Source organism: Corvus hawaiiensis, chromosome 2, assembly GCF_020740725.1.
Source record: "Corvus hawaiiensis isolate bCorHaw1 chromosome 2, bCorHaw1.pri.cur, whole genome shotgun sequence".
Lineage (NCBI taxonomy): Eukaryota > Metazoa > Chordata > Aves > Passeriformes > Corvidae > Corvus > Corvus hawaiiensis.
In genome coordinates this window covers 105087611-105111806 of record NC_063214.1, presented here as the reverse complement: position 1 = coordinate 105111806, position 24196 = coordinate 105087611, and the positions used below count along the sequence as shown (strand labels likewise).

Here is a 24196-nt window from a genome sequence, read left to right as displayed (position 1 = left end):
AGGTTAAACCTATTGATGCCACTGGAGGGTGGGGCTAACATACATATGTATGCAATTATTTTCAGAATATTGCAATGAGTACATATATGCTCACACAGAAGTTGCTCTGGAGTTGAATATTAATGTTCCTTGGGTATGCATTTTGCCCCTCTCTGGTTTCTTCATTTGCAAATTATTCCGCATTCAAATCTCCCCAGTGGTACTAATGAAAATGTTGGATAATCCATACATTTGAGTCAGCTCCTCCTAAAGACCCTAGGCTGGCCTCTCCAGCCCACATGATCACACCCCACAATAGGAACTTAGCAAAGCACTTCAGTAAGTGTTTATATCCAAGCCTTCTAGACTGAACTCATCATCTCTGATCAATCTCAAGTGAATTTTTCAGCCCAAATGTTTTAGAATGAGGTATGTGGAAGAATGCCTTCATAGGATTATTGTATCATGATTCACATAGCAGGAGGTAAGACTTTGCTCTCTCACCTGAACAAAGGGTTGCCAGCATTTCTACATTTCACAGATCCAACCAGGAGGATGAAATGAGATGGGCTGCACATCAAAGGAAAGGTTGTATCCACTTGTGGTTTTTTCTGTATAACACTCATCTGTTTTCAGATTGTTAGTGTACTCTCTCACTTGCAAGCTTTCTGCTCTATATAATGCTTTACTGAAACCACTCATGCTCTCTCAGACCTCATATTATCTCCAATGTGGTTCCCTACCAGACGTGGGTTATCTCTGTGGCATGCAGACAGAGAAAGGCACAGAAGCAAGTCTGTGTATCCAGAATAAAAGCAGCTTATACTGTGATCTTCCCTCTGCTGCCCCCCATACCTGGATTTCTCAGGGGCACTGACAGAATATCCATGCACGTAAGTGAAAAATTCTGTGCTTAGGTTAAGGTCCCTCATGTAGGCCTAATTAAAAGCAGAGGTCCTAATCAATATATTAATCCTTCATTTTCAGTGAAAAAAAAAATTTTGTGCCTCTAAAATCACAAAGCAACATTGTTAATTCCACAAGTGAGTTCTACAAGGGATATATGAAACAGAGATGAGTCTATCTTTTAACACTGAAGATGTATTTAGTACTCCATAATTAGCACCAAAATGGTAATCACTAATTTTCAGATAAAATTAACTGTGCTGCACTGGGAAAAAATATGCATTCTGCTGAATATATAATTATATATTTTTCAAAGCAATCACAGCTTATATTTACATATTGAGAAACAGTTGTTGGAAATGTGACCTATTTGGTAATAAGTAACAGTTTTCATTTTGAAGACCATTTATTTCTTATACTATCATACCTGAATGTTAAATTCCAGGAGGAGTATCTACATGTTGGCTAAACTGTATCAAATTACTTCTCAGTTTTTATCTTTCTCTTTCTCTCTTTTCCCCCAAACTACACAGTGCCAATGATCTGAACCATTTTGTTCAGCATTTTGCTGGACGAGCTTTGCAAACAGCTCTCTGCAGTGAGCACTAAAAAATAGTTTTGGTAGCAGCAGTTGGAGTCTAAAGTGGATCAGCTTCACATAACAGGTACAAAAGGTATAGGAGAGCATGAGTCATTCCCCTTGATCTACATCGAGATGCTGAGAGGTGACTACACAGGTCACCTCTTCTTTACACGCAGATATAAAGTGCACAAAGTGTATAAAGGGATCCAGTTGTCACCTTACTTGTCTTTAACATCCATGGCCTCTGTGAACAGAAGATCACATGGGAGAGAAAAACCACGGTATGCCTCAACTGTACGTGGAATCACAGAAGCTCAATACAGAGAGGATGGCTGAACCCCCCTTGAGAAAGGCCACAGGGAACACTCAGTGAAACTAAAACCGGTTTTTATCGCTTCTGGTTTCCTTGAAGCTAAAATACACTCATGTTAGCATTCAAAAGGAGGCTGTTTTACGAGTCCCTGATTTTATAAGGTTTTGGAAGTTTGCAGGTTTTTTGCAAAAGCAGAGTAGCACCCCATACACTCACTCTAATCCTCTGGAAAGTGGCCATGACTGCTACCCACTGACACTGCCTGTGTAGTAGCCAGAAGTAATATCATGATTAACCGTTAGCATCACTGTTAGCAGAGGGAGCCATGGGAAGGGGCCTCATATACAGCTGATGTGGGAGCTGAGAACCCACTGAAACACACAACCCATTAGGACATCTTTTTACGAAATTTAATGCACCTGAGTGTTTAGTCAAAGCTAAAACATTAAGTGGAAACACACTGCCTTTGTTTCTGTTTTTAATAGGGAAGGTTTCCTACCTAGGGCAATCTGTCTAGTTAGACAGCCTGAGGAAAGAGTTGGAGTTGAAAACAGAGACAAACAAACAGGTAGTGGCAGCTATCACACCATTCTGTCCACAAAAAAAGGGATTTGCTTTAGAGCTAGGATGTTCTGCAGTGGAGAAGTAGGGAAACAGATGGAGCTTGGTAAATTAAAACAAGAAGAAAATAAATTAAATGCAATGAGTCTTCCCTTAATCTAGAAATCAGTTTCACCACTAATTGCTGGAAATTGTCAAATACAGTAAAACATGATGTTTCAGACTGATGCCATGCCCTCGGTTACTGCTAGTGAGACTCCCACATTCCGTCTTGCCTCTTCTCGACTAATCTTAAGGCTGAAGTTAAATTTTCTTCTGAACATCAAATGGCCTCCTTAAAACATCTCCAGAGAGGAACATACTGCTCCAGAATAGGTTAAGAGGTAATCCAAACATATTGCTACAGGGAGTGAAGGTGTGTCTTGAAATGCCTGGTATCATGACGTTAGTATTGGGGTAACTCTGCATACAGAAAAATGTTTGCAGGTTGTTACCTGAACTATGGAAAAGGTTTTAAGTACTCAACACAGACAATGACATTAATCAATGCAGAATACTAACCTTCTCTTTCTCTTTTGTAGATCAAATCTGCAATGGCAGCATTGGTCAAATGGTCATTTTATAATCCCTTGATGATGAGATTGTTTGGATCAGTCTGGCTTCCAGCATAATTTACAGCAGGACTTTAGCCCTTCCTTACAGCTACCAGCTATAGCACCCAAGGAGCCATTCAAATACAGAGACTTGCTGAAATGCTGCACACTTCAGCTTTTCTCTTTTACATTGTGTGCTAGATACAAGAACATGGACTAGAATCCAATCATAAGTCTTTCCCAAACAGGGAAATACCTGTTTCTCCAGACATCTTGGTTCTGAAATGAAATCCATTACTTTCTATTCCTCACAGAAATTTCAAATATTCCCGTCTCCTTTACCTCAATTGAATATTACAATGTAGTTTCCCTTAAGGAACCAAAATTTCTGACATCAGCCCTGTCAACTTCTCTCTTCACTTATCAGAGGCTTGGTATCTCTGTGAGTGGAAATCTGCACTGACTGGTTTGCTGAGCCATAACCAGTATTTATGCACACACTATTTTCTATCTTTGCGTTTTCTCTCCCTTTGGAGAGAAAAATGACCAACATTTCTGAGGATGGCAGAAAGTGAGTCCCTCCTCTCACTGCAAATGTGTTGATATGGACAACTTCTTCTACACTCCCTTAGGAATATCTGCCTCATACTTCGGTGTAAGTGTGTAAACCCAGTCTGGACAGCACTGACCAACTTCCCTTGAGGAACTTGTCCTATGGATTTCAGTAATGCAAAGTTACTCATAAGTGCAAGTACACTCAGAATTAAGGGACATTTTTCAGCTGATTCTAGTATAAATCAAGCAGTATGCTGTAGGAACTTCAAAGAATATAAATTTCAACCAATTTTTATTTTAAAAAAGGAAATTAACTTATACTTTCACCAGCACATAGTGCTGCACACAGTGGGATGCTTTTACCATTTGCCTCTTGTTCCTGCCGTATTTCAGTGCTATTTAGTGCCACTCTAGTTAAGGGTCATGTGCTATTTCCATAATTAATCTAATTTTTCAAAGGTGCATAGCTCATCTACTTTAATTCCCAGTGAGATCTGGAAGCAGCTTGCTAGTGATCAGCTTAGCTATGATTTTTTTTTTTTCTATCTTTATGAAATGGCTTACTCCATCAATCCACTTATTGCCTGCTAGAGGAGAGGCATTTACTCCCTGATTCCATGGTGCTTGCATGGTGTTGAGCCCACAGACCTTACCAGAAAAGCATATATGTTCATTAATCAATGCAAAAGCCTCAGATCATTCTGGCCCAGGAGACTGTGATTTTTATGTTACCATTAACAAAGAAACCACACATTAACATTGCAACTTTATAATGAGTGCACACAGTATTTTGGGAGCAGGGGCCTGAATTTCCGAAGTACAAACTAATCTCCCTGAAAATTAGTGTTCACGCTTCTGTCACTCTTTTACCTTTGAATTTTATTAATATGTTCTTAAGCAATCGATCTCAATTTGAGGTGAATAATATAGTTACGAAATTGAATAGATGAATATGTTAATGATCACAGGAAGAAGTGAAATATGTCCTTACACTTCACATAAGTAACAGAAAATTAGTGTACTATTATTGTGACAAAGGAAATGCACTCCAAGCAACCAGTTAATGTAAATGAGCACAATCTGACTGATATTAGTCACTGTAGATGCACTTACTCTGTCTAAAGCACTGGCCTTTGCAACTGAAGCAATCAAATTGCTCTGATGGTGAAAGTCCAGTTTAGGAAAGCAACTAAACTCAAAAAGCTGACTTTGCCACTCTCTTCCATACCTGTCTTCAGTGCCTGTGAAGGATCACTCCTGTGTGACACTGTCGTTTTTACCTCCAACATGTCTAGGTAGGGGGAAGGGGCTACTGGTTATCTCCTAAGGGAGAAGCCACCCATATGTCCCCAAACTACCCAGTCTGTTACTTCCAGGGTCCCGTTTACCGAATTTTCCTAAAGCCATGACACATTCCTCACAGTGCTTAAAGAATGACGAAGTCCCTGCGAGCATCGTCATGCATGGCGGTGTGGCTGGAACGTCGCTCAAGTGGCAGCTCCCGCAGTGCTGTGTGACGCTGGAAAGCGGCATGAGACGCTTCAGAAGGGGCTGTGAAGATAAGGATCACACAGCTGAGCACGGGTATAGACAGTCATGAAATGATGTTGTGTTTGAGCACGCAGTGCCCTTGCCATTGTCAGAGAAACATCAAGGGGCAGGTGCCTCTGAAGGTAAAGGGTGCCCGCAGCTCAGGTTCCCAAGGTTTCCCAGGCGAGAGGGTCAGGGGTCCCGCCTGGCAGCGGGTGCTCGTCCCTGGCAGCCGCTGAGGCCGAGCGAGGTCGCAGCGCAGGAGGGCGGGGAGCGGCGGGAGCGACCGAGCGCCGATTCCCGGCGGCGGCGGGGCCGGGCAGCGGCAGCGGCCGCGGGGGGGCGCTGTCCCCCCTGCCCCGCGCGGCCGGGCCGGGCCGGGCCCCTGTGGCGGCGCAGGCGGGGCCGCCCCGCCCCTCCCGCCCCTCGCTCCCGCCGCAGGCGAGCCCAGCCCGCCAGAGCGAGAGCCGCGGCCGCTGTCCTCCGCCAGCCCGCTCACCCGGCACAGCCCAGCCCGGCACGGCACAGCGAGCCCCTGCCCTGCGCCTCCCGCACCGCCCGGACCACGCGAGGCAGCCATGGGTAAGCGAGCGCGGCTGCGGCAGAGCCCGCGCCCCGGGGCCGCAGGGGAGCCGCGGCTGCGGGGAGGGCGGGAGCGGGGGCAGGTGCGGGGCAGCCCCGGCGGGCGGTAGCGGCAGCCGCCTGTTGAGCGCTCCGGTAGCGCGGGGAGGGGGAGCGGCCGCCCCTCCGCCCGCCTCGCTCCGCGCCGCTGCCACAGGAACTCCGCGCCGGGAGCGGGGACGGGCGCAGGGACACCCTGTCTGGCGGGACAACGAGACCTTGCTCGCCAGCAAGGCGAGCTCCCGTCCTCTGAAAATAAATCATTGATGATGAGAATAATAATAATAATGCAGAATGCGGGATCTGTAGTTTCGGAGGCGGTTGTACGCAGCCGGCCCGGAGCTTCTCCATCCCGCGTCTGTTCCGCAGAAGCCGAGGAAGAGGCGCGCTCGGGGGGAGGCAGGAGCGGCCCCGGCTCTCCCCGCGGGTCTCGGTGCCGCCGCCCGGCGCTGCGGACTGCCTTGGTCTCGCCTGGCTTCCCCTCGGGATAAGGCGGAGCAGGGGAGCCGCGCAGCCCCTCTTCGCCAGACCCGCGTCCCCAGAGGTGCGGGTCAGTTTTTGCCGGGGTGTGAAGTTTGGTCGGGAGAGGGGGGATAGCCTCGGGACACAGGGAGGAAAGTGGACGTGCCTCTGGAGACGGGCAGCGCTGAGTACTCCCCTGTGCTAGGCGTGATGCGTTTAGGTGTGAGCATTAGGGAATCCTGCGGGCCGTTGGGATAACGTGGTGCGCTGTTCCCTCTGCTGCGGTGGAGGGAGTTGGGTGTGGGTGGAAAGTGGCGACTTCTGTTCTCAAACTTATGGGGAGGGTAGCGCTTGCGTGAGTGTGTTAACAGGAGCAGTAATGGGGCCCTAGGGAGGGAAAGATTCCTAGAGTACGTGTGTCCGTCGGCAGTCAGCACTCACCTTCAGCTTTCCCATCCTTTCCGCATGGGACTTTTAGTAGTTGCTTCCTGCAAGCTCTCCTTTCAACCAACAATACGTGCAAATTAATTAAGTAGTAGTGAAAGTTAGGAGGTTTGGAAAAAGAAAAGAAAAAGATAGAAAAGTACAGCTGTATCTTTGGTTTAGTTTGCTACTGGCATATTATTGCTTAGAGGTTGCAGCTGCTAAAGCGGAGCTATCAGTGCATGCCCGAGTGTTAATTTGCACATACTGATGCTGGCACTCTCTCTGGTTTTAATTAAGAAGAAAAAAAAAAATTAATTACTCAGCCAAAGCTAAAGGAAGCTGACAGAATTCCTATGGTTGCTACTTTGTTAAATTAATTCGCATCACCTAATTCCTTAATTTCTAAATGCTTATTAACTGGTTTGTTCCCTAGCTTAGTGAAGATCAGACTCCTCTTGTATTAATGTCTTTTTAACTAAGCTTTTTACAAGTTTTCTACACCCCTTTCAGTACACGTTGAAGTACTGATTCCTGTAGCCTCAGCAGCTCTGATGGTTGAAACAAACCAACCAGCTGTTGTAGCAGCATCAAAAAGCTTATGTTTTGCGTCCATATTCTGATACCCATTTTTTAGACTATTCTTTTCCTATGTGAACTTTTGATATTAAATGAAACTGCAAAGTGGGCAGCTTCTCCTCTTGTCCATATCTTACTATCCTCCTCTTGACTTACACTTTTACTGGCATGGGTTGATGTCCAGTAAATCTTGGAATGGGGAGAGAAGAGGCATAGAAACAAAGGAATGTTTTTACTGTCTTATTAAGAGAAAAGTATTGATTTCCAAGGTAACACATGTAAAATTTTTCTTTAATGTCTTTGCTGCTAACTGTATGAAATTGGTTTTCCTTCAGTGAATTAAGTTGCTAGCTGTTTGAAATCAAAAAGTTGTTTTAAATCTATGTGAATGATTCATCTTAAGGAGAAGCCCATCTTTATTTCAGTCCTAAAATCTTAGAAAAACACTGAAGTTAGTCTTGCACATTGTGAAGTGTGTGAAGTATATAATTTATGTCCATATAGAATGTGTTGTCCTGAATGTAGCACTTGGGAAAAGGGGAGTGAAGACAAGAAAACTTTTCTTGAACATTTTGCTCATAATGATGATAATAACAACACAAAATTCCAAGGTCTTCCGAGTTCTTTGCTTGGAAGCATTGTTGGATGACCAAGCTGTGCCTGAGCTAATGGCAGTTTGGTCAGTCAGGAGAGGGGACTTGGAGCAGAAATTTCATATGAAGTACTTCAAAAAGAAGTCACAAAAAGAAGTCACAAAAAGAAGCCTTTGTCAGCTGGGGATCCAGTCCTCCATGAACACAACGTTTTGTTTCTGTCATTGCATAACTGTTGCATTGGCATTAGGTAGACTGAGGCTGATGTGATTGTCTCACCAGGCCTTGTGTGGAGCCCCAATGCTGTTACTGAGCTTCCTCATCTGATGGCAAGGATGTGTTGGACTGCTTCTCATTAAGGCCATTTGAGTTGTCCTTGCTCACACAAAACTTTTGTGTAGGACTGGCTTAGCCAGGCTGGTTTTTGTTTTCCTTTTTGGAGGCTGAGAGCCCTCCGCATCCATTGTTGTTCTTTGGGCTTTTGGCTCCCTCAGCACTTCCGAAGCTTGGGCACTCTGTTTTCAACACCAGTAAGGGTTTGCAGCAGCTGAAGGGAGGGTCCTCACTAATAACCACTGCATTGCTTTGTGCATCTCCTGTGAGAAGTCCCACCCATGGGCATCTTACATCATGGCACACACTCTCCAAAACATAGTGTTTCACTTAGAAGGTGGGGAGGGGGACTGTTGTTTTACAAAATTAACAAAAAAATGCAAAAAGTTTTGGTTCCTAAAAGTTTGAAAGTCATGATACAACATCATGTCTTAGGAACTGCATGTTCTCATAATTTTACGCTTTTTCTTCTTTGTACTCTCCAAACTGTTGCTTTTTACTTAAAAAAAAGAAGTGGTTGGAGCAGTGTGGGTACATATATTATATTAGGGGTGGTTGGTTTTTTAAAAAAGAGATACTGAGGAGAACACTGTCTGCAAACAGAGGGTGCCTGTCTTTATGTGGGTTCTCATCCCATTTCTCTGAAGCCCCAGTGCAGGAATTCCCAGAAGCCATCTCCTGTCCTTCACACCTTCTCCAGCACATCCAGCTCCCTCAGCAGTACTTGCTTCTTCGTCCCTGTAGCTCCTCCTTCCATCCCAGAGCAGACCATCCCTTTCTTGTAGGCATTATTTTCAGGAGTTCCACCTTAGGGGCTGTTGCCACCCAGTGAAATGGTCCTTGCTTTTACATGAAATGTGTCTGAAGTAGGTTCAAATATTTCCTAAACCAGGCTTTCTTCTTATAAACAGCTGGGGGCAAATTCTGGAAGAGAATCAGTCTTCTTCTATTCAGCTATACACTTCATTCAGGCAAGAGCTGAAATCTTTTGTGTCTAACATTAATAGTAAAATCTGATTAGCTTTGGTCATTAAAGGTGGCTGGATTTCAATTGCCCAGTGGTGTAGTCCATATTTTCTTAAATTGTACACCTCTCAAACATATTTAACCTTATTCTTATTGAAAGAAAAGAAACTAATATTCAATTTATCTTCTCATAAAACCTGTGAAATACAAAATTTTATACTGCTGCCTTTCCTCTATCTCCACAGCATCTGTTTGTGTTGTTAAAAGGTGCTTAATTTTGCCTTCTCACTGTAATCCTTCTTGTCTGAGAAGGAGGTGGAGGAGAAAATGTGCATTTCAGATATTCCTAGTATCTTAAGCAATTTGTGCTTTCACCATATTTACAGGTTCTCCCTCTTACACTCTTTTTAAATGTGTGGTTCTCTGATAGAGGGTATCTTCCGTCCTGTGTGTGAATTCTATGTCTGATAGATATTGAATTGTTACCTTTCAGAAAAATGTACTGGATGATAGAGTACATCCCTGGGAGCTCTGAACTGTGTTAGTGCCTGATTACCTGTCTTTTTCAGACTGTTTATGGAATTTTTAAAACCAGTTGAAGTCTCCAGGTGTCTTCTAATCATAAAATAGTTTGGTTTGACCTTTAAAGATCAATTAATCCAACCCCTCTGCTGTGTGCAGGGACATCTTTTCACTTGCTCAAAGCCCTGCCTACCCTGACCTTGAACGCTTCCAGGGAAGGAGCATCCGGGGATTGGGCATCCACAACTTCTCTGAGCAATATTTAGTAATATCTGAAGTCCTTATTCTAAAATATAAGTCCAGTGTCCATTTCAGGATAAGGTGAAAAAAATTTGAAACTAAAGCCAGTGAAGCCCACTTCCTGGTGTCTTTCTTTTCCTCATGCAGCGGTATTGCGTTGTCTGAGTGGTGCACGTTTTCATTAGCGAGTATTTTCTTTTCCCTGAGATACACAGCTGTTGAAGCCAGATGCAAAATAACTGTTTGTGTTGTATTTCCACTGATAGTTTTTGGATAGAAATGTGGTGTTGTCTTTTTAGAAGTAGGAGAACACTGAACCCAGTGAAATTTCACTGAGGTAAAGCACTTGCTGAGGGAACTGCTGTGGGTTGTTGTGTTGCCTCACTCATCAGGATGGATGCTCTTCCCACTGAAACTGATGGATTCTCTTCCGTTTGACGTCCCCCATGTGCACCCCAGCTGTGTGTGCCCTCTGCCTTTCCTCAGACATGCACACACCTGGTCCCCATGAGTGCCTACCCTGCACCTGCCCAGGCAGCACAGCACCTTGCTCCTCTGTGCAGCTCCTTGCACCATTCCCGCTGAGGTGCCGAGAGCTTGCACAGAGCCATGGGAGCTGTCTTATCGAGCCCTCCTGTAGAAAATTCAATTTCTTCATGGCCCCACAGTGGTAATGTTGTGGAAGATGGATGTATATGCTTATTAGTGTACATCTAACATAGGTGCTTCTTACCCTGGAGTGTGGGGTTGAGGCCTGCTCCCGATGCAGCACGTGGCATCTTGCTGGGGTTCCAGTCTGATGAGGTGTGTGGTGAGACATATGGGAGGCCCATTCTCCAGGGCTCACTTCAGCATGCTTGTGGCTGGATTGGTATGAGAGAAATCAAGATTCTTTCTATTCTTCTGGCTGGTTCCTTAAAACCCGTTCGAGTGCCTCTGGATTTGCGTTGGCGTGAGTAAATGTAAGGAAAGATAGCTTAGTTTCCTTGTGGGACATCAAAGATGGTTGTACTAAAGTGATGAGTCCCAGCTGAGCCTGCAAGCCTCTGTACGGGTGCAGAATCCTGTGCTGGGAGGATTACTGAGTCAATATCCACAATGGTCAAAAGGCAAAACAGAGCCCATCACATCCATCTCATAAGGTGGCTTCTTCCAGGTCATGTGCAATGTAGTCTGTGGCCCAAAGGAAGCAAACTTGGCTTGACAGTATCCAGAGAGGAATCCACATCTCCTGATCCTCTCCCAGCATTTATTCTGCAGGCAGGTGTGAACCTGAGACAGCTTTGGTGAGGTAGCATCTTATGTACCACTTAATTCTTAGCTTTCTGTTGCTGCTCTGTCTTGGTGCTTTGGCTGTGTTCCTCTCCATAATTATTTGTCTCTTGGGTTTTAGGCTCAAAAGGTTTCATGGGGAGTTGTGGCTTGGGAAACATTTACAGGCAACACAAAGAACTATGAGAATTCAACATCTTTTGTTCTCCCTGTTTTTGGAGCTGTTTGACTAACAGCAATTTCAAAATGTGAATGGAGTTTATGTTTCACTAACAGAAAGGTGTGCCAGCCACAGAGCTATCAAGAGGTACAAACCTCAGTGCCTTTCTCTGCATCAGTTTTGGGAGTGTTTGTTTTATGCTTTGATAGTTGTGTGCATGTGACACTTGGAAATTTTAGCCTCAAGTTCCATAGCAAATGACTTTCAGAGCTGTGTTTGTACTTTAATGTTTCGGATTTTTTTTTTTTTTTTTTTTTTTTTTTTTGCTCAGGGAGAGATGTTGTAAAGGACTGTGTTTCAAAGATAGCTGGGACCTGGGTGGTGAACAAAACTGGACTTCTTGAACTGATTTGAAGTATCCAATGTAACATACAGCCTTCATAATTTTATTTGGGGTTTTTTTAATGTTTATTAAGTGCATAGAGCAGTCACTGCAAATGGCAGCCTAAAGCTCTTGTCTTTGTATACACTCCTTCAATGCCAATGGAAATACAAGAATTGCCCTGGTGGCAGGAGTAAGGAAGCAGCTGGCTTGCCTTCCAGGTGCTGGTTTGTGGATAAACAGACAGAAAGGACACCTTGTGTTAACAATGCAGCTGGTCAGGAGATCCAAACCCAGAGTACATTATGGGAGTTCAGCCAGAGGAGGATTATGTTTTGAGTAATGCACTGGTTTTCTCGATACTAGAAACATATACTTGGGCTTATTGGTTGTTTTGCTGAGCTGGAGCAGAGGAGCCTGCCACTGATGGCTAACTGAGGAGGAATCTGACTCTCTCATGCTGCCAGCAAGGCACAGATAGCTGGGACTCTCTGATGCCTGGTTTTACTTTTTAGTCTATGTTTTTTCCAGCTTGCATATTCATTGAGTCTTCTCAGTTCTAATACTGCGTGTGTATCAGTGAAGCTGCAATGCAGGTGAGCATTGTTTGCCTGCATTCACCTGCTTGACACCCTTTGAGAGCCCATTTGGGAGTGTGGCTGCTGTTGGGTCTTAGCTAGCTCTTCAAGATACAGAGATTTCATGGTTTTTTTGTTTATTCTGTGGGTTTATATGTGTTTTTTGATTGGACACAAATGTTTCATGGCATAAGACAGTGCTTTCATCAACTTAAGACTCCTTTTTAAAGCTTCTTAAGTTCTAGGTTCTATGAATTTCTGTAAGGATTTTCTGGAATGAACTCCTTAGCACACACCATGTCAACAAACACTGTGCAAGTCTGAGCTAGTGCAGAGCACTGGCTGGATCTTCAATACTTTTTTGTCAATTCTTTACTAAAGTAATTTTAATTCTCTTGTTCACTGTGTTTTCTGTAAGTTATATTGTAGGTTTCTTTTTGTTTTTTTGTTGGTTTTTTTTTAAGGAATAACTTTTGGAATATTTTAAGTGATTGCTACTTGTATCTAAACTTATCCTTTTGTTACCAAAACTGTGTTGACATAAATGTCACGCGCTTTCCCAAACAAAAGCATAAAATGAGTTTTTGTATTTGTTAAGTACACAGCTGAAAATAAGTTTGCCACATGGAACTTCCCTTGTGGGAAATTAAATGCTTTTCTTGAGCTGTTTAGGCATGCATTAAAAAAAAAAAAAAAGTCATGAGGAAATAGAGATGACTAGTGGGAGTATTTGGAGTTCTCTTGGTGCAAGCACAGGGATCTGCTCCAGCACATCTGTCAAGAACCCACGACTTGCAAGGTGTAAAAACAAGAACACTTCATGTAACATCTGCTTAGGCTCTGTGATGGGCACAGGTACAAAAGCCTTGGAATCTCTGAGATATTTGTCACGCCATGTCAAGGGAATGTAACAGAATCCAGTACATTGTTGCTGCCTGCTCCCCAGCCAGTGGAGTTATTAGGTACTAAAGCTGGTAACAGTTGCATTGAGCCAAAGTTTTGCATAAGCGAATGTGAGGAATGCAATGCAGAGGGGGCTTTGCTACGTGTGACTGATGTAGCCCGTGTTAGTAATTATTTCCCTCATGCAATGTATACCTTCACTTCATAGACATTTCCCCCATACTGTGCTGAAATTGAAATGGTGGTTTCTCATGCTTGGTAATTGTCTGATGAAAATCCCCCCATTCAGATTATGTCTGGAGACTTAAATAATGACTGGATGGAATGAAAAATAGCCAGTTAATTAATTTTTGCTGGGTTTAGCCTGCAATGTTTTGTTTCTCCCTTTAGATTATTTTTAAACAGTTTGAAAATACCTGTTTTTCTCCTCAAACTTTAGCTAAGAGAAGCATATAAGAGATACTTAATCTTTAACCTTCTCCTGAAATTCTTTGAGGTTTTTCATTTTATCTGCAATTGATATGCTTGCAACACCATGCTTGAGAAATTGTTGTAATCTACCACATACTAAATTCCTCTTATTCCTCAGTGGAAACCTCAGGAAACCAAAAAAAGAACAAGGAAGGAGTAAAAAAACTCTTGAAAATGTTGATTTAAAGTAGCTGTGGCAGACTGAAGGTAGGTATTTGAGGAGTGGGTGGAACTGAAACAAAACACGAATGAGGTAGCAGCACGAGTCAAGACTCAATTGATTTCAGCCTTAAACACTCTGCAGATTTCATTATTTTATTTTCCTGTAAAAGTTAATTTCTGGATTTTTTTGATGTTTCCTATGGCTGTCATCATAAAATCTGCTGAATGTTTTCCCATTATCATCAGCTCTCCAGCTTGTCCAGAATGGCTTCGGCTCTTTCCATTATCCTCACACAGAGGAAGTGCTGGATATCATGGTCAAACCTTGTCCTTCCCTCTCTCTAGGCTGATTTCCACTGGGTTTTGTGGGCAGGGGATGTGTGTGCTAGATAGTTCCCTGCCCCCCTTATTCTTGTTGGCATTTGATCCTCCACTGAAGACTTTCTCCATGAAGTGGTGTCCAGAAGCACTTGCTGGTTTTGCATGCCTGTGATTCACACACAATAGATGAGCACAGCTTGACTGACTTGTACTTCCAAGTAAGTGATGTACCTCTCTTAGAGACAGAAAACCAGGGAGACTTTAAAAGAAACAGCTTTAAAATAAACAGAAAGTCAGGAGACACTTTCTTAAAGCAAAATTAAGTCCTTTACTGGAGGGAGCTTGGAGTCTTAGGTTTCTATTTCCACAGTAACAAAAAGGCATGGCACATGTGGAATATTAAGTGTCGTTGCCAAGGCTAATGGGAATGTCCCAGCTGCTGTTAAAACCTGACATATAACTGTGTTAATTACTGCACATCGAGTCTTCTGTTCTTATAAGAACATACAAAGAAAAAGGTTGAGGAAAATACCAGTGTAGTTGCAGTAAGCACTAGCTACTTCTCCCCCTTACAAAAATGTGTTTAGTTCATACAAGTGCTTTGTTTCAGGTTTGATTAGTTGAACTTAGATAGCATTGGCATTTTTTGGCTGTAGAGATACCTGCCAAATTGTTCAGTGTGATGGCTGTAGGATGGCTATCTACTTTCTGAAGATTACCTACCCTCTAAAAAAGAATTATGTTCAAAGTGGATAGAGAATTAGAAATGCTCCTCATTTGCCACAGAGTTGTTAGGGTTTAACTGAGGGATGAGAATGGAAACAATACCAGAGTTTCTGTTGATAAAAACCCAAAGAATCCCTACCAATTACTTGGAAGTGTAGCATCTTTGTTCATTAGCCATTCCTCTGGCCTGCTAACTGGGCTCCCTGTGCAGGACTTCTGGAAAGAGACTGATGAGAATGTCCTGGTTTTGGCCGGGACAGAGTTATTTTCTTTGCAGTAGCCATGAGGGGGTAGAGCCTGGAGCCGTGTGGTTGCATGTGGGTTGTTATTCTGTACCACCCACGTCGCTGCCAGGGTGGAAGTAAGGCACTCCTGCTTCCGGGAGGAACACGGGCATGGCTTGCGGGAGGAAAGCGTGGCATGTGGAGGGTGTCTGCCATTGTTTTTCACTGTCCCTGGCTAGGTGAGCATTTTTGCCTGTAAATCGCCCTCTCTTGATACGCTTTTTAAATTAGTTGTTACTTGTATTGTTCATTTTCTTATGTCGTTGCTGTTTCCAGTAACTTGTTCTTATCTCAACCCATCATCTCTGCCTTTTGTCTCCCACCAGAGTGGGGGAGGAGGGGAGGGCTTATGGTCTTTTTTTTTAGTGGGAGTACTAAATTGGGGCGTGCCCTTCCCAAACCAGGACAGTGGACTTCATAAGACGACAAAGAAGGGGAAAAGCAGTTCTCCAGCCAAAATGTGAGTTCCCAAAGCATTCCTTCATCTTTCCCATCATATAAGGCAGGTTTATCAATTCAGAAAATGCCATCATGCTTAAGTTCTCGTCTACTGTAATTCTTTTTAAAATACTTGGTCCTTTACCCTTGTTTTTTTAGGGAAGAGAATGGTAAGATTAGTAGGAGGGAAGCATGCCTTTTTCCTTCCATATGTGTTTGCGAGCGTGACTGCTGTGCCCACTTCCCACATGGTCAGTAGTCTGTCTTCTTCTCCATGTGTGAAACATCCCTTATGTTGGCTCCTGTACCTTGTAAATAAAGTGTTTTCTATTGCCTTACTCAGAAAATATGTCAAGCTTTTAGTTACATATGCTTCATTGCTCCGACACTTGTGCTTTGCATTTGCATGTGGTTCTGAGATCTCTATGGAGAGAGATTTATTCTCCCTACTCAAGTTTAAACACAGGAGAAAAATCATAGAATCGTAGGATGGTTTGGATTGGAAGGTACCTTAATGATTATCCGGTTTCAACTCCCCTGCCATGGGCAGGGACACCTTCCACTAGACCAGAGCTCCATCCAATCTGGCATTGAACACTTCCAGGGGTGGGGCACCCACAGCTTCCTTGGGAAAGCTGGTTGCAGTGTCTCACCACTCACACAGTAAAGAATTTCATCCTAGTATCTAATCTAAATCTGCCATCTTTTCACTTCAAAGCATTACCCCTTGTCCTATCACTACACTCCTTGATAAAGGGTCCCTCCCCATCTTTTCTGTAGGCTCCCTTGAGGTACCGGAAGGTGCTACAAGGTCTCCCCAGACCTTCTCTTCTCCAAGCTGAATAACCCCAGCTCTCTCAGCCTGTCTTCACAGGAGAGGTGCTCCAGCCCTCTGATCATCTTTGTAACCTCCTCTGGACCTGCTCCAAAAGGTCGATATCCATCCTGTGTTGAGGACCCTGGACCCCAGAGCTGGACGCAGTGCTCCAGGTGGGGTATCACAGTGGCAGAGTAGAGGGGCAGAATCACCTCCCTCAGCCTGCTGGCCATGCTGCTTTTGATTCAGCCCAGAGTACAGCTGACTTTCTGGGCTGCATGTGCACACTGCTGGTTCATACTCAGTTTTTCATCCACCAACACCTCAAGTCCTTCTCGGCAGAGCTGCTCTCAACCCACTCATTGCCTGACCTGTATGCATAGTTGGGATTGCCCCAACTCAGGTGCAGGACATTACACTTGGCCTTGTTAAGCTTGCCTTCTTTTGCCGTTTTAATGCTATTTTCTCATATCAGGCTAAATCACTGACATCACAGCAGTATCCCAAAATTTAATTTATCCTGACCTGCTGCATGTGGTCCCAGAGACATTCCGTAAACTCAGAGACGTTTTATACACTCAGGTGACTTCCATAGTCATGAGTGGACTTGTAGCAGTGACCTTTGCTCTTCTGTGGCAGACATGGATAGAACTGTAACACTTAAAGCCTTCAGGCTTGGCTGCTGTTGTGTGCCCTGCTTTGTCCTGAAGCAGACAGCTGGGAAGAGCACCCAGGTGACAGCCTGCATCTCAGGCCTTCCACAGCATTTGGGATGTACCGCGCCAGTGCTTCCTGCTAGGAAATACTGGCAATTAATTTAAAATCCTTCCCCTAGGTCATCATGACTTTTGAGGAGCTTTTGCACTTACTGTCTCAGAAACTGCCTTTCTTCCTAAAGTGTGACCTGCCAAGGCAGCTGTGTTTCTCTTAAGCAGAAGTTAATGATACAAAACATGAAGCTTGAGAGGAGGAGATCAGGATTCCAGCACTTCTTAGCTGTGTACTCACCATCAGTGTCCCATCTGTGGGAGACTAGCATGAGCATGATCAGGGGCTTTTGTGGCTGCAGGACGAAGTGTAGGCCATGGCTTGGACATCTGTGATCCTTTCTGGAAGGGCTTTTGAGGAGGGTACTCATATGGCCTTTCTGGGCTTAGTGTGAAGGAAGACAAGCTTTCTTTTTTGCCCTGGTGTCTGTTTTTGTTGTTTGTTCTTTTATTTGTTTGTTTGTTTTATTAATGAAGTACAGAGGAAAATACTCTTTTCAGATGTAACAGTAACATTGCATAGAAGGGTCCTCCTTGTGTTTGGGGTGGCTGCTGACACACACTTTGGTTACATTAAGCCCTGTGGAGTAGGTGGCTTTGAATCAGAAGGTAACGACAATGCCCCTGTATGTGCTGTGGCAGTGTGGAAATCTGGTAGTGTTCTGCCTGGGCTGTGTAGCTTCCCTCCTCTCAGGGTTCGTGTAGTAACCTAAACTTACCTCTGTTCACATAATCTTAAATTGGCCATTAGCTCAGTCACACACTGGCATGCAGACTTTTTCATTTCCAGTTTTGCTTGGGAATGCCATCTCTTCAGTCTCTTTTCATGAAGCTGTATGTGGGCTTACCTGCATTTGCATGGTAGGAGTTTGCTCAAGGAAATACCTTCCCAAATGTTAGCCCCAGCAGCTGTGTCCCCGTGCAGACACATGGAAGAGGCAGGGCAGCAGCTGCCAGCAAGCGTCACCAGCATCTTTTGTTTCCCTCATAGCTATGGTGACCCTGGATGTGAGACCAGGAATGTATGCACTGGAGATGATTTAAGGAAATGTGCAGCACTGCATACTAATTGATTCGGGTCACGGTGCTCACAGGATAAGTGCAGCAGCTTCCTGCCTCCCAAGTGGTTCCTGTGGTTCTGATGTGAACCTCTTTGGCTTAAGCGAAGAAAAAAACTGCATAGTAATTAAAATTAACCTGACCTGCTTTAGAGGAGCCTGGTTTGAATTAGGGCATGATTATTAACTCTAGCAGTATTTGGCTTTGCTGAGTCTTTCCCCTTGCTTCCATGTTGTTCATTTCCTGCCATTCCATCAGCTCAGTAACTGGGGTAGTATCTGTTTATATGAGACCCCTCATCTCTGTGGAGGAGACCAAGGCTAGGCTAACACAAAGCACAAGCCTTGGTGGGACTCTGTCAGGGTGCAGGGCTTGGTGGCTGACAGGGTCTCATGCTGTTCCATGTCCAGAAACCAGGACTATGGAAGCAGAAAATGGGGAGTGAAAAGAAAACTTTATTGTGTGCATAACTGACCTGAATGCTATTCTTCTCATGGGTGTCTAAAATAGTTAACATAATTGAGCTGCTGCGAGTTTACTGCATTAAATCCAAGTCCTCTGAGCTTTAAGGGCATTGCCTTTTATATCTCTGTGTGGGAAATTCAAGAAAAGCAAGAGTGCAACAGAGTTTTGATCTCAAACCGTGGAAGCTTCATTAGTTTGAAGGCTCAAAGTCCCTTGTTTGTGGTTTTTGTTCCCATGAGCTAGATGATGTGCCTATTTTTTTCTTTTTATGTAGATGACACCATTTTAATGTATATTCAAGCCCTCTTTGTGGGCTGGGTGATAGGTGAACACGAGTTTTCATAAAATACAGTAAAGACTTTTTGAAAAAGAGCATTTTGCATCGGGTTGTCTTTCCAACAGGTCACAACTACAGAGTACCAGTTTCAAAGTCTCTCATATGACAGCTGTGCTACATGTTTTCCAAGACATTTTTCAGACATTTTTTTAAAGTATTTTCCCAACTTCTTCTCCGGTATAGTGCCTGGATGCCCTGATGCTCCTGCCTTGTTCTGCTGTGCCATACAGTGATGTGGTAAGGTCCTCCATGACTGTGATCTCTGGTGATGGAGTGAATATTCTTATTTTTTCACCATTTGTTTGTTTTTACAGGGTTTAAAAAGTTGATGTTGGCAGAAAAACAAAAACCAGTAGGATTATGTTTTTGATCCAGACCAGGAGGATACTTGTATTAGAAAGCTCTTTCTCTCAAAAAACTGAAACATTTTTTGGGAAAAAAAATGTTTGAAATGCACATTGTGTTATGCTGCCTTTTTTTTTCCCTCTGAAAGAGTTGTGTCTGCAGTGAAATGAAATTAATCCTTAATTTGAAGGCTTGTGTTGGACATCCCCTCAGCTTGGGAACAATTGGAAAGGAAAGCAAACGTATGAGTTGTACAGAGAGGCTGTGTTTTTGGCTCTGATTTTCCCTGATTCTTCCTTTGAAGTTCTAATTTATCTTTGGAGAAAATGAGAATTTAGAGGTCGCTAAACATAATTTTCCACGTTCCTATAAAATGATTAAACATTGATAATATCTAAACATAGCAGTCCCTTCTCCCTTTTTGAAGAATCACATTTTTGCAAGATACCATTAACCCCCGCTGGCTGTAAGGTGTCTCATGTTCTTTAGGGAGCATCTCTTTGCTTTCTCTGCAAGAGGTGGATCAGTGTCCTTCAGAGAGCTGCAGATGCCTGGTTCTTTAACACTGCAAAATCTTTGCTCTTGGTTCCTGCTCCTATCCAGCCATTGTCTGTTGTAATCCTTGAATGCTGAAAAAAAAAAAAAATCACAAGACCTGCTATTATTTTGGAGGCGTTTGTTTTCTGAGCATTTAGTGGCTGGTACTTACTTCAAATCTGCCTTCTTCCATGGTGATGAATGGAAATCTACTATTTTTTTTTTCTATTTCATAATAAAAGATGAAGGCTTTCATGCATGCTGTAGATCTGGGACTTGAGCTGGGCACCAGATCTTGATAAACTTGGTGATGGTATTGCAAGAAGCTGTTCAAGTGTAGCTAGCATGTTTCTTCTTCCACAACCCTAGTACCTTTGCTGTTGCTTTGGCAAGAAAAGGCTAAATGTGTTCCACTTTACCTGCCCCTGCTTTTCATGCTCTTCTTTTTTGTACAGGGATTACTGTTGCAGATCTGTAGGAAAGCACAAAGGCTATAGGCAAACCCTGAGCCTACAGAGCCTATGAAAGACTTACGTTTTAAGGAAGCATATCTGAAAGGAAATTGTGGAAACAAAACCGGAATCCCTTCTTTTGGTAGGTGGTACCTATTTGCTGTCTGGAGGAGAAGTACTGAGCGTACCACAGGGATAGTACATTTTAAATTCTCAAAATGCTCTGGGCTTCTTCCCCCATTTCTTCCACGTAAAGAAACAAGATCCTGCTATTTATCTATATTTGAGTCATGTCATATGTCTGTCTGATGCTTCAATGCATTCCCTGTTTGATCACTGAAGAGGCTCCATCAGTTGTTACATATTTGCTACAAATGTGTAGTTTAAAACCAATAAATTTGAGGGTGTGGGAATGGGAATTTTCATAGTATGTCAGTAAGGAAGTGTTGCAAAACTGATGTAAAGGTCACACTCTTTTGCTCTGCAAGCTCTGCATTTTTCAGGCAACCTTTGCCATAACAGAGCAGTTAGGAAGCAGTGGTTAGTGGGTCAGACAGGCCCAGGGGGCTAAATTGGGGTTTGCTCAGCCAAATGTTAGTGCTTTTTAATCAACGCTGAATTTTGCGTGCAACGTTCTCTTCCTTCCCCAAAGCCATAACAAAAAAAAAAAGGGTGTTCAATTGGGTCATGCACAACCATCTGTCCTTTACTAAACCAGTTAGGGAGGTACCCCAGTGAGGGAAGAGAAGCTGCCTATAGCCACTGCTAGAGCATCTTTTCACCACTGTGGCTTTGGCGGTCTGGGACAAACAGCTGTCGATGAAAATCTGTGTGTGGTCCTCAAACCCCAGTTTAGAAGGAAAAGGAGAATTTCCTTTCAGGTTTTGTGCTGCATTTTTACAACAATTGCAAAATTCCAATGAAACTGTGTTATGAAAATTGGAAGAGTCATTAATTTACAGTGCTGTGAAATAATTGCATAGATTTCTTTTCGTCCTGTTCATCTTCCTTAGGTGTTAGGCTGCTTCACACTAAGGAATTGTTTTGTCAAATCTCTCTGCTGCCACCTGTTCAGTCTCCAGTAAATGTAATTAATGTGATGGTAGGAATGACAGAGGCTTTGGCCTCTCTTATCTAGATGGTTTATATATTCTCCACCACAGACTATGTGTTAATTGGACTATCCTGATAAGTTTCAATTTGCTTTGGTACAGGCCTTTTTTGACAAAAGGCTTCATGGAGGCAAATTTAACTTTTTAAAAGTCCATTGCAATAAAAAAGCCTCAGTGAACAGTGCAGGCATCTTTGATTTGAAGTTCCTAAGTTCAGCTGAACTTCTTCCTATTAATGTGAGTTTATTAAATTCATCAAAGCAGGCTGAGTCTGTGCTGTATTTTAAGCTAAGAATCACGATTTACTGGATTACTTATTGGTGGCTGCTGCAAAGGAACGTAAGAGCAAAAAATGGTAATTTTCTTTTTTAAAGTTCTGAAGTAATTCACTCTTCCATGAGAAGAAATATGAGGATCTACTTTGAAGGGACTCACAAGGATGATTGAAGTCCAGCTCCTGGCCCTGCACAAGACAGCCCCAAGAGTCTCACTATGCGTGTGAGAGCATTGTCCAATCACTTCTTGAACTCTCTCAGGCTTGGTGCTGTGACCACTTCCCTGGGGAGTCTGTTCCAGTGCCCATCCACCTTTTGGGTGAAAAACCTTTGTCTAATATCCTGTCTAAACTTTCCCTGACACAACTTCATGCTGTTCCCTTGGGTCCTATCACCAGTCACCAGAGAGGAGAGATCAGAGCCTGCCCTGGTGCTTTCCTTCATGAGGAAGCTGTAGACTGCTGTTGCTTTACTGTTGCAAAGAACAGGAGAGTTAACTTGCTTTTGCCTTGTTTCGGGTGAAGAGCTTAAAAATAAAAGCAGTACTTATTTTTAGGGGGTGGTTTTCTACAGAATATTATGGAAGTGGATGACTCCTCTGAAACTTCCAAAGCTAAATAGTTTTAAAGGTAATGAAGATTGCTTTGAAGTGGATAACTCCTCTCTGGAAAGCCTTGGACTAGTTGTCTTCTCATCATACTCAGTGTTGGCCTCTCCCATTATATGGCAAGCTGCAGAGAGGTGGTGGGTGCAAGTGGAAGTATAAAATGCATATTGAAAAGAAAAAACCAAAAACCCAAATGCACATTTATGTAAATAACTGATTCTCAGAGAACTGTGTTTCAGGGTACAATCTGTTAGTGTCACATCCTTCTTAGTATGAAGATTTGTCCCAGTTCAGAAATGCACTGATAGATGTGTCTCCTTAGTTGCACCACCAAGGAACTTGTGAGCCTGAGAGGCAATACTTTGGTGTACTTGGCAGCAGAACATACTAGGAGTCTGCTCCCTCAGGGTCTCTATATGCATGCTTGTGTTAAAAAACATGTTGGAAAACACCCGTGCACAGCAGGCAGAATTTAGCTGATTTGAGACTTTGCAGTAGTGATTTATTAGTATTGCAAATGCCTGCTTGCTTTAATGGACAGGAGAATTCATATTTTGTGTTAGACTTAGAAGCAAAAAAAAAAAATGGTTTGGAGTGGTGTATAAAGCATGACTTGGAATAATTTTTATTTGGCTGAAACATTGTGTTAAAGACCAAATGAAAGACTTCTCTAGCTTCATTTTTCAGGTAAGTAATTACAGACATGTATTGGTATGTGATAATCCAGGAAACAACTTCTGATTATAATGAAAGCTACAAAACATGATTTATGCTATGAGCACAATCTTGGAAATGTGATTGAAGATCACCACCATGGAAATGAAGTACAATGCAATTTGGATACAAATGATTAAGCTTAGTAGAGAAATGATTTGTGAAAACATGGTTACTGGCCCCTTACAGATGTTGCAGGCTAGTAATGGGGCAATGTGCATACAAACTGACTTGGAACTCTTTTCTTTTTTTTCCCCAGAACCACACAACAGTTTATTTTTGCAACTCTATTGTTACCACTGTTTTCTATCTAGCAACCAATTGTAATAAGAAACAACTTGATCTGTGGTGGAGATTGTACTATAATTTCAAATTTTACGCTGTTTCATAGTTACAAAATACATTAATTAAAACCAGGGTTTCTAACAGTCACGTATCTGTTTGGGAATTGCTGTATTGATTTCCAGAACTGCAGGAGAGCAGGCTTTTCTGAGTTGCATTTTTCAGTCTTTTGTAAAAATGCAGAGACACCCCCAAATATGAGTTCATTTTTCAGTAATGAAGTGCTAGCAATTACTTTTACTGCAGCCTTCCTGGGTAATAATTCTTCTATAGATAGCTCCCCTTATATGTACATCTAATGGTATCAATTAATGCTGTAATACACTCACTATTTCAAAACTGTGAATATATTGTGAATAAACTTTCATCTCTGAAATACAGAAACTCCTTTAGATATAAGCATACCTAAACCTACATGTAGCAGCTAGGTGGCAGAAACTGTGCCTTTTTAAAACAAAGTGGTACTATAAATCTAGCAGTGTTGCTTTGTAGTGACTGTTCAGTTTCTCTAAAAGAAAAAAAATCGTGATACCTTTGTATTGCCAGAAATGTATCCTTTGAGGAGACAACAATAAGCAACTTCCTTCAGTTTTATTGATGGTATCTTTTCTCTAAGTGTCTGAATGGTCAGAAATAGATTCTTCTGTTGCATACCTACCATCTACGTGGTCATAAAAGAAAAATAGCTCAGAGCTGTCACCTTGTGCTGTTAGAACTGTGGCTTTTGCAATGTCTGCTGAGTAATTTACCTGTCATACCTTGTACAACTACAAACATACAAAAATTAAACATGTGAGAGAAGACTTGGTATGTGAGTGTGCCTGTGTAGAACAGAAGCCTAGGGTGTTAACTGTTTAATAGCAGGGACTGTTTCATGGGTTTCTTTGTCAGTGGTGGCCCAGTCTGCTGGG

General features: G+C 42.9%; 1 protein-coding gene across 3 annotated transcripts in view; it reads left to right on the top strand.

The window, feature by feature from the left end:
• The first annotated feature begins 5437 nt into the window (after positions 1-5437).
• Positions 5438-24196, top strand: part of GPM6B (glycoprotein M6B) — a 106614-nt gene continuing 87855 nt past the window's right edge. For all 3 annotated transcript variants that reach the window (XM_048286492.1, XM_048286434.1, XM_048286464.1), the window contains exon 1: positions 5438-5602. In XM_048286492.1, coding sequence (XP_048142449.1) covers positions 5599-5602 — 4 coding nt within the window. In that variant the 5' untranslated portion in view covers positions 5438-5598. The remainder of the gene's footprint in view (positions 5603-24196) is intronic.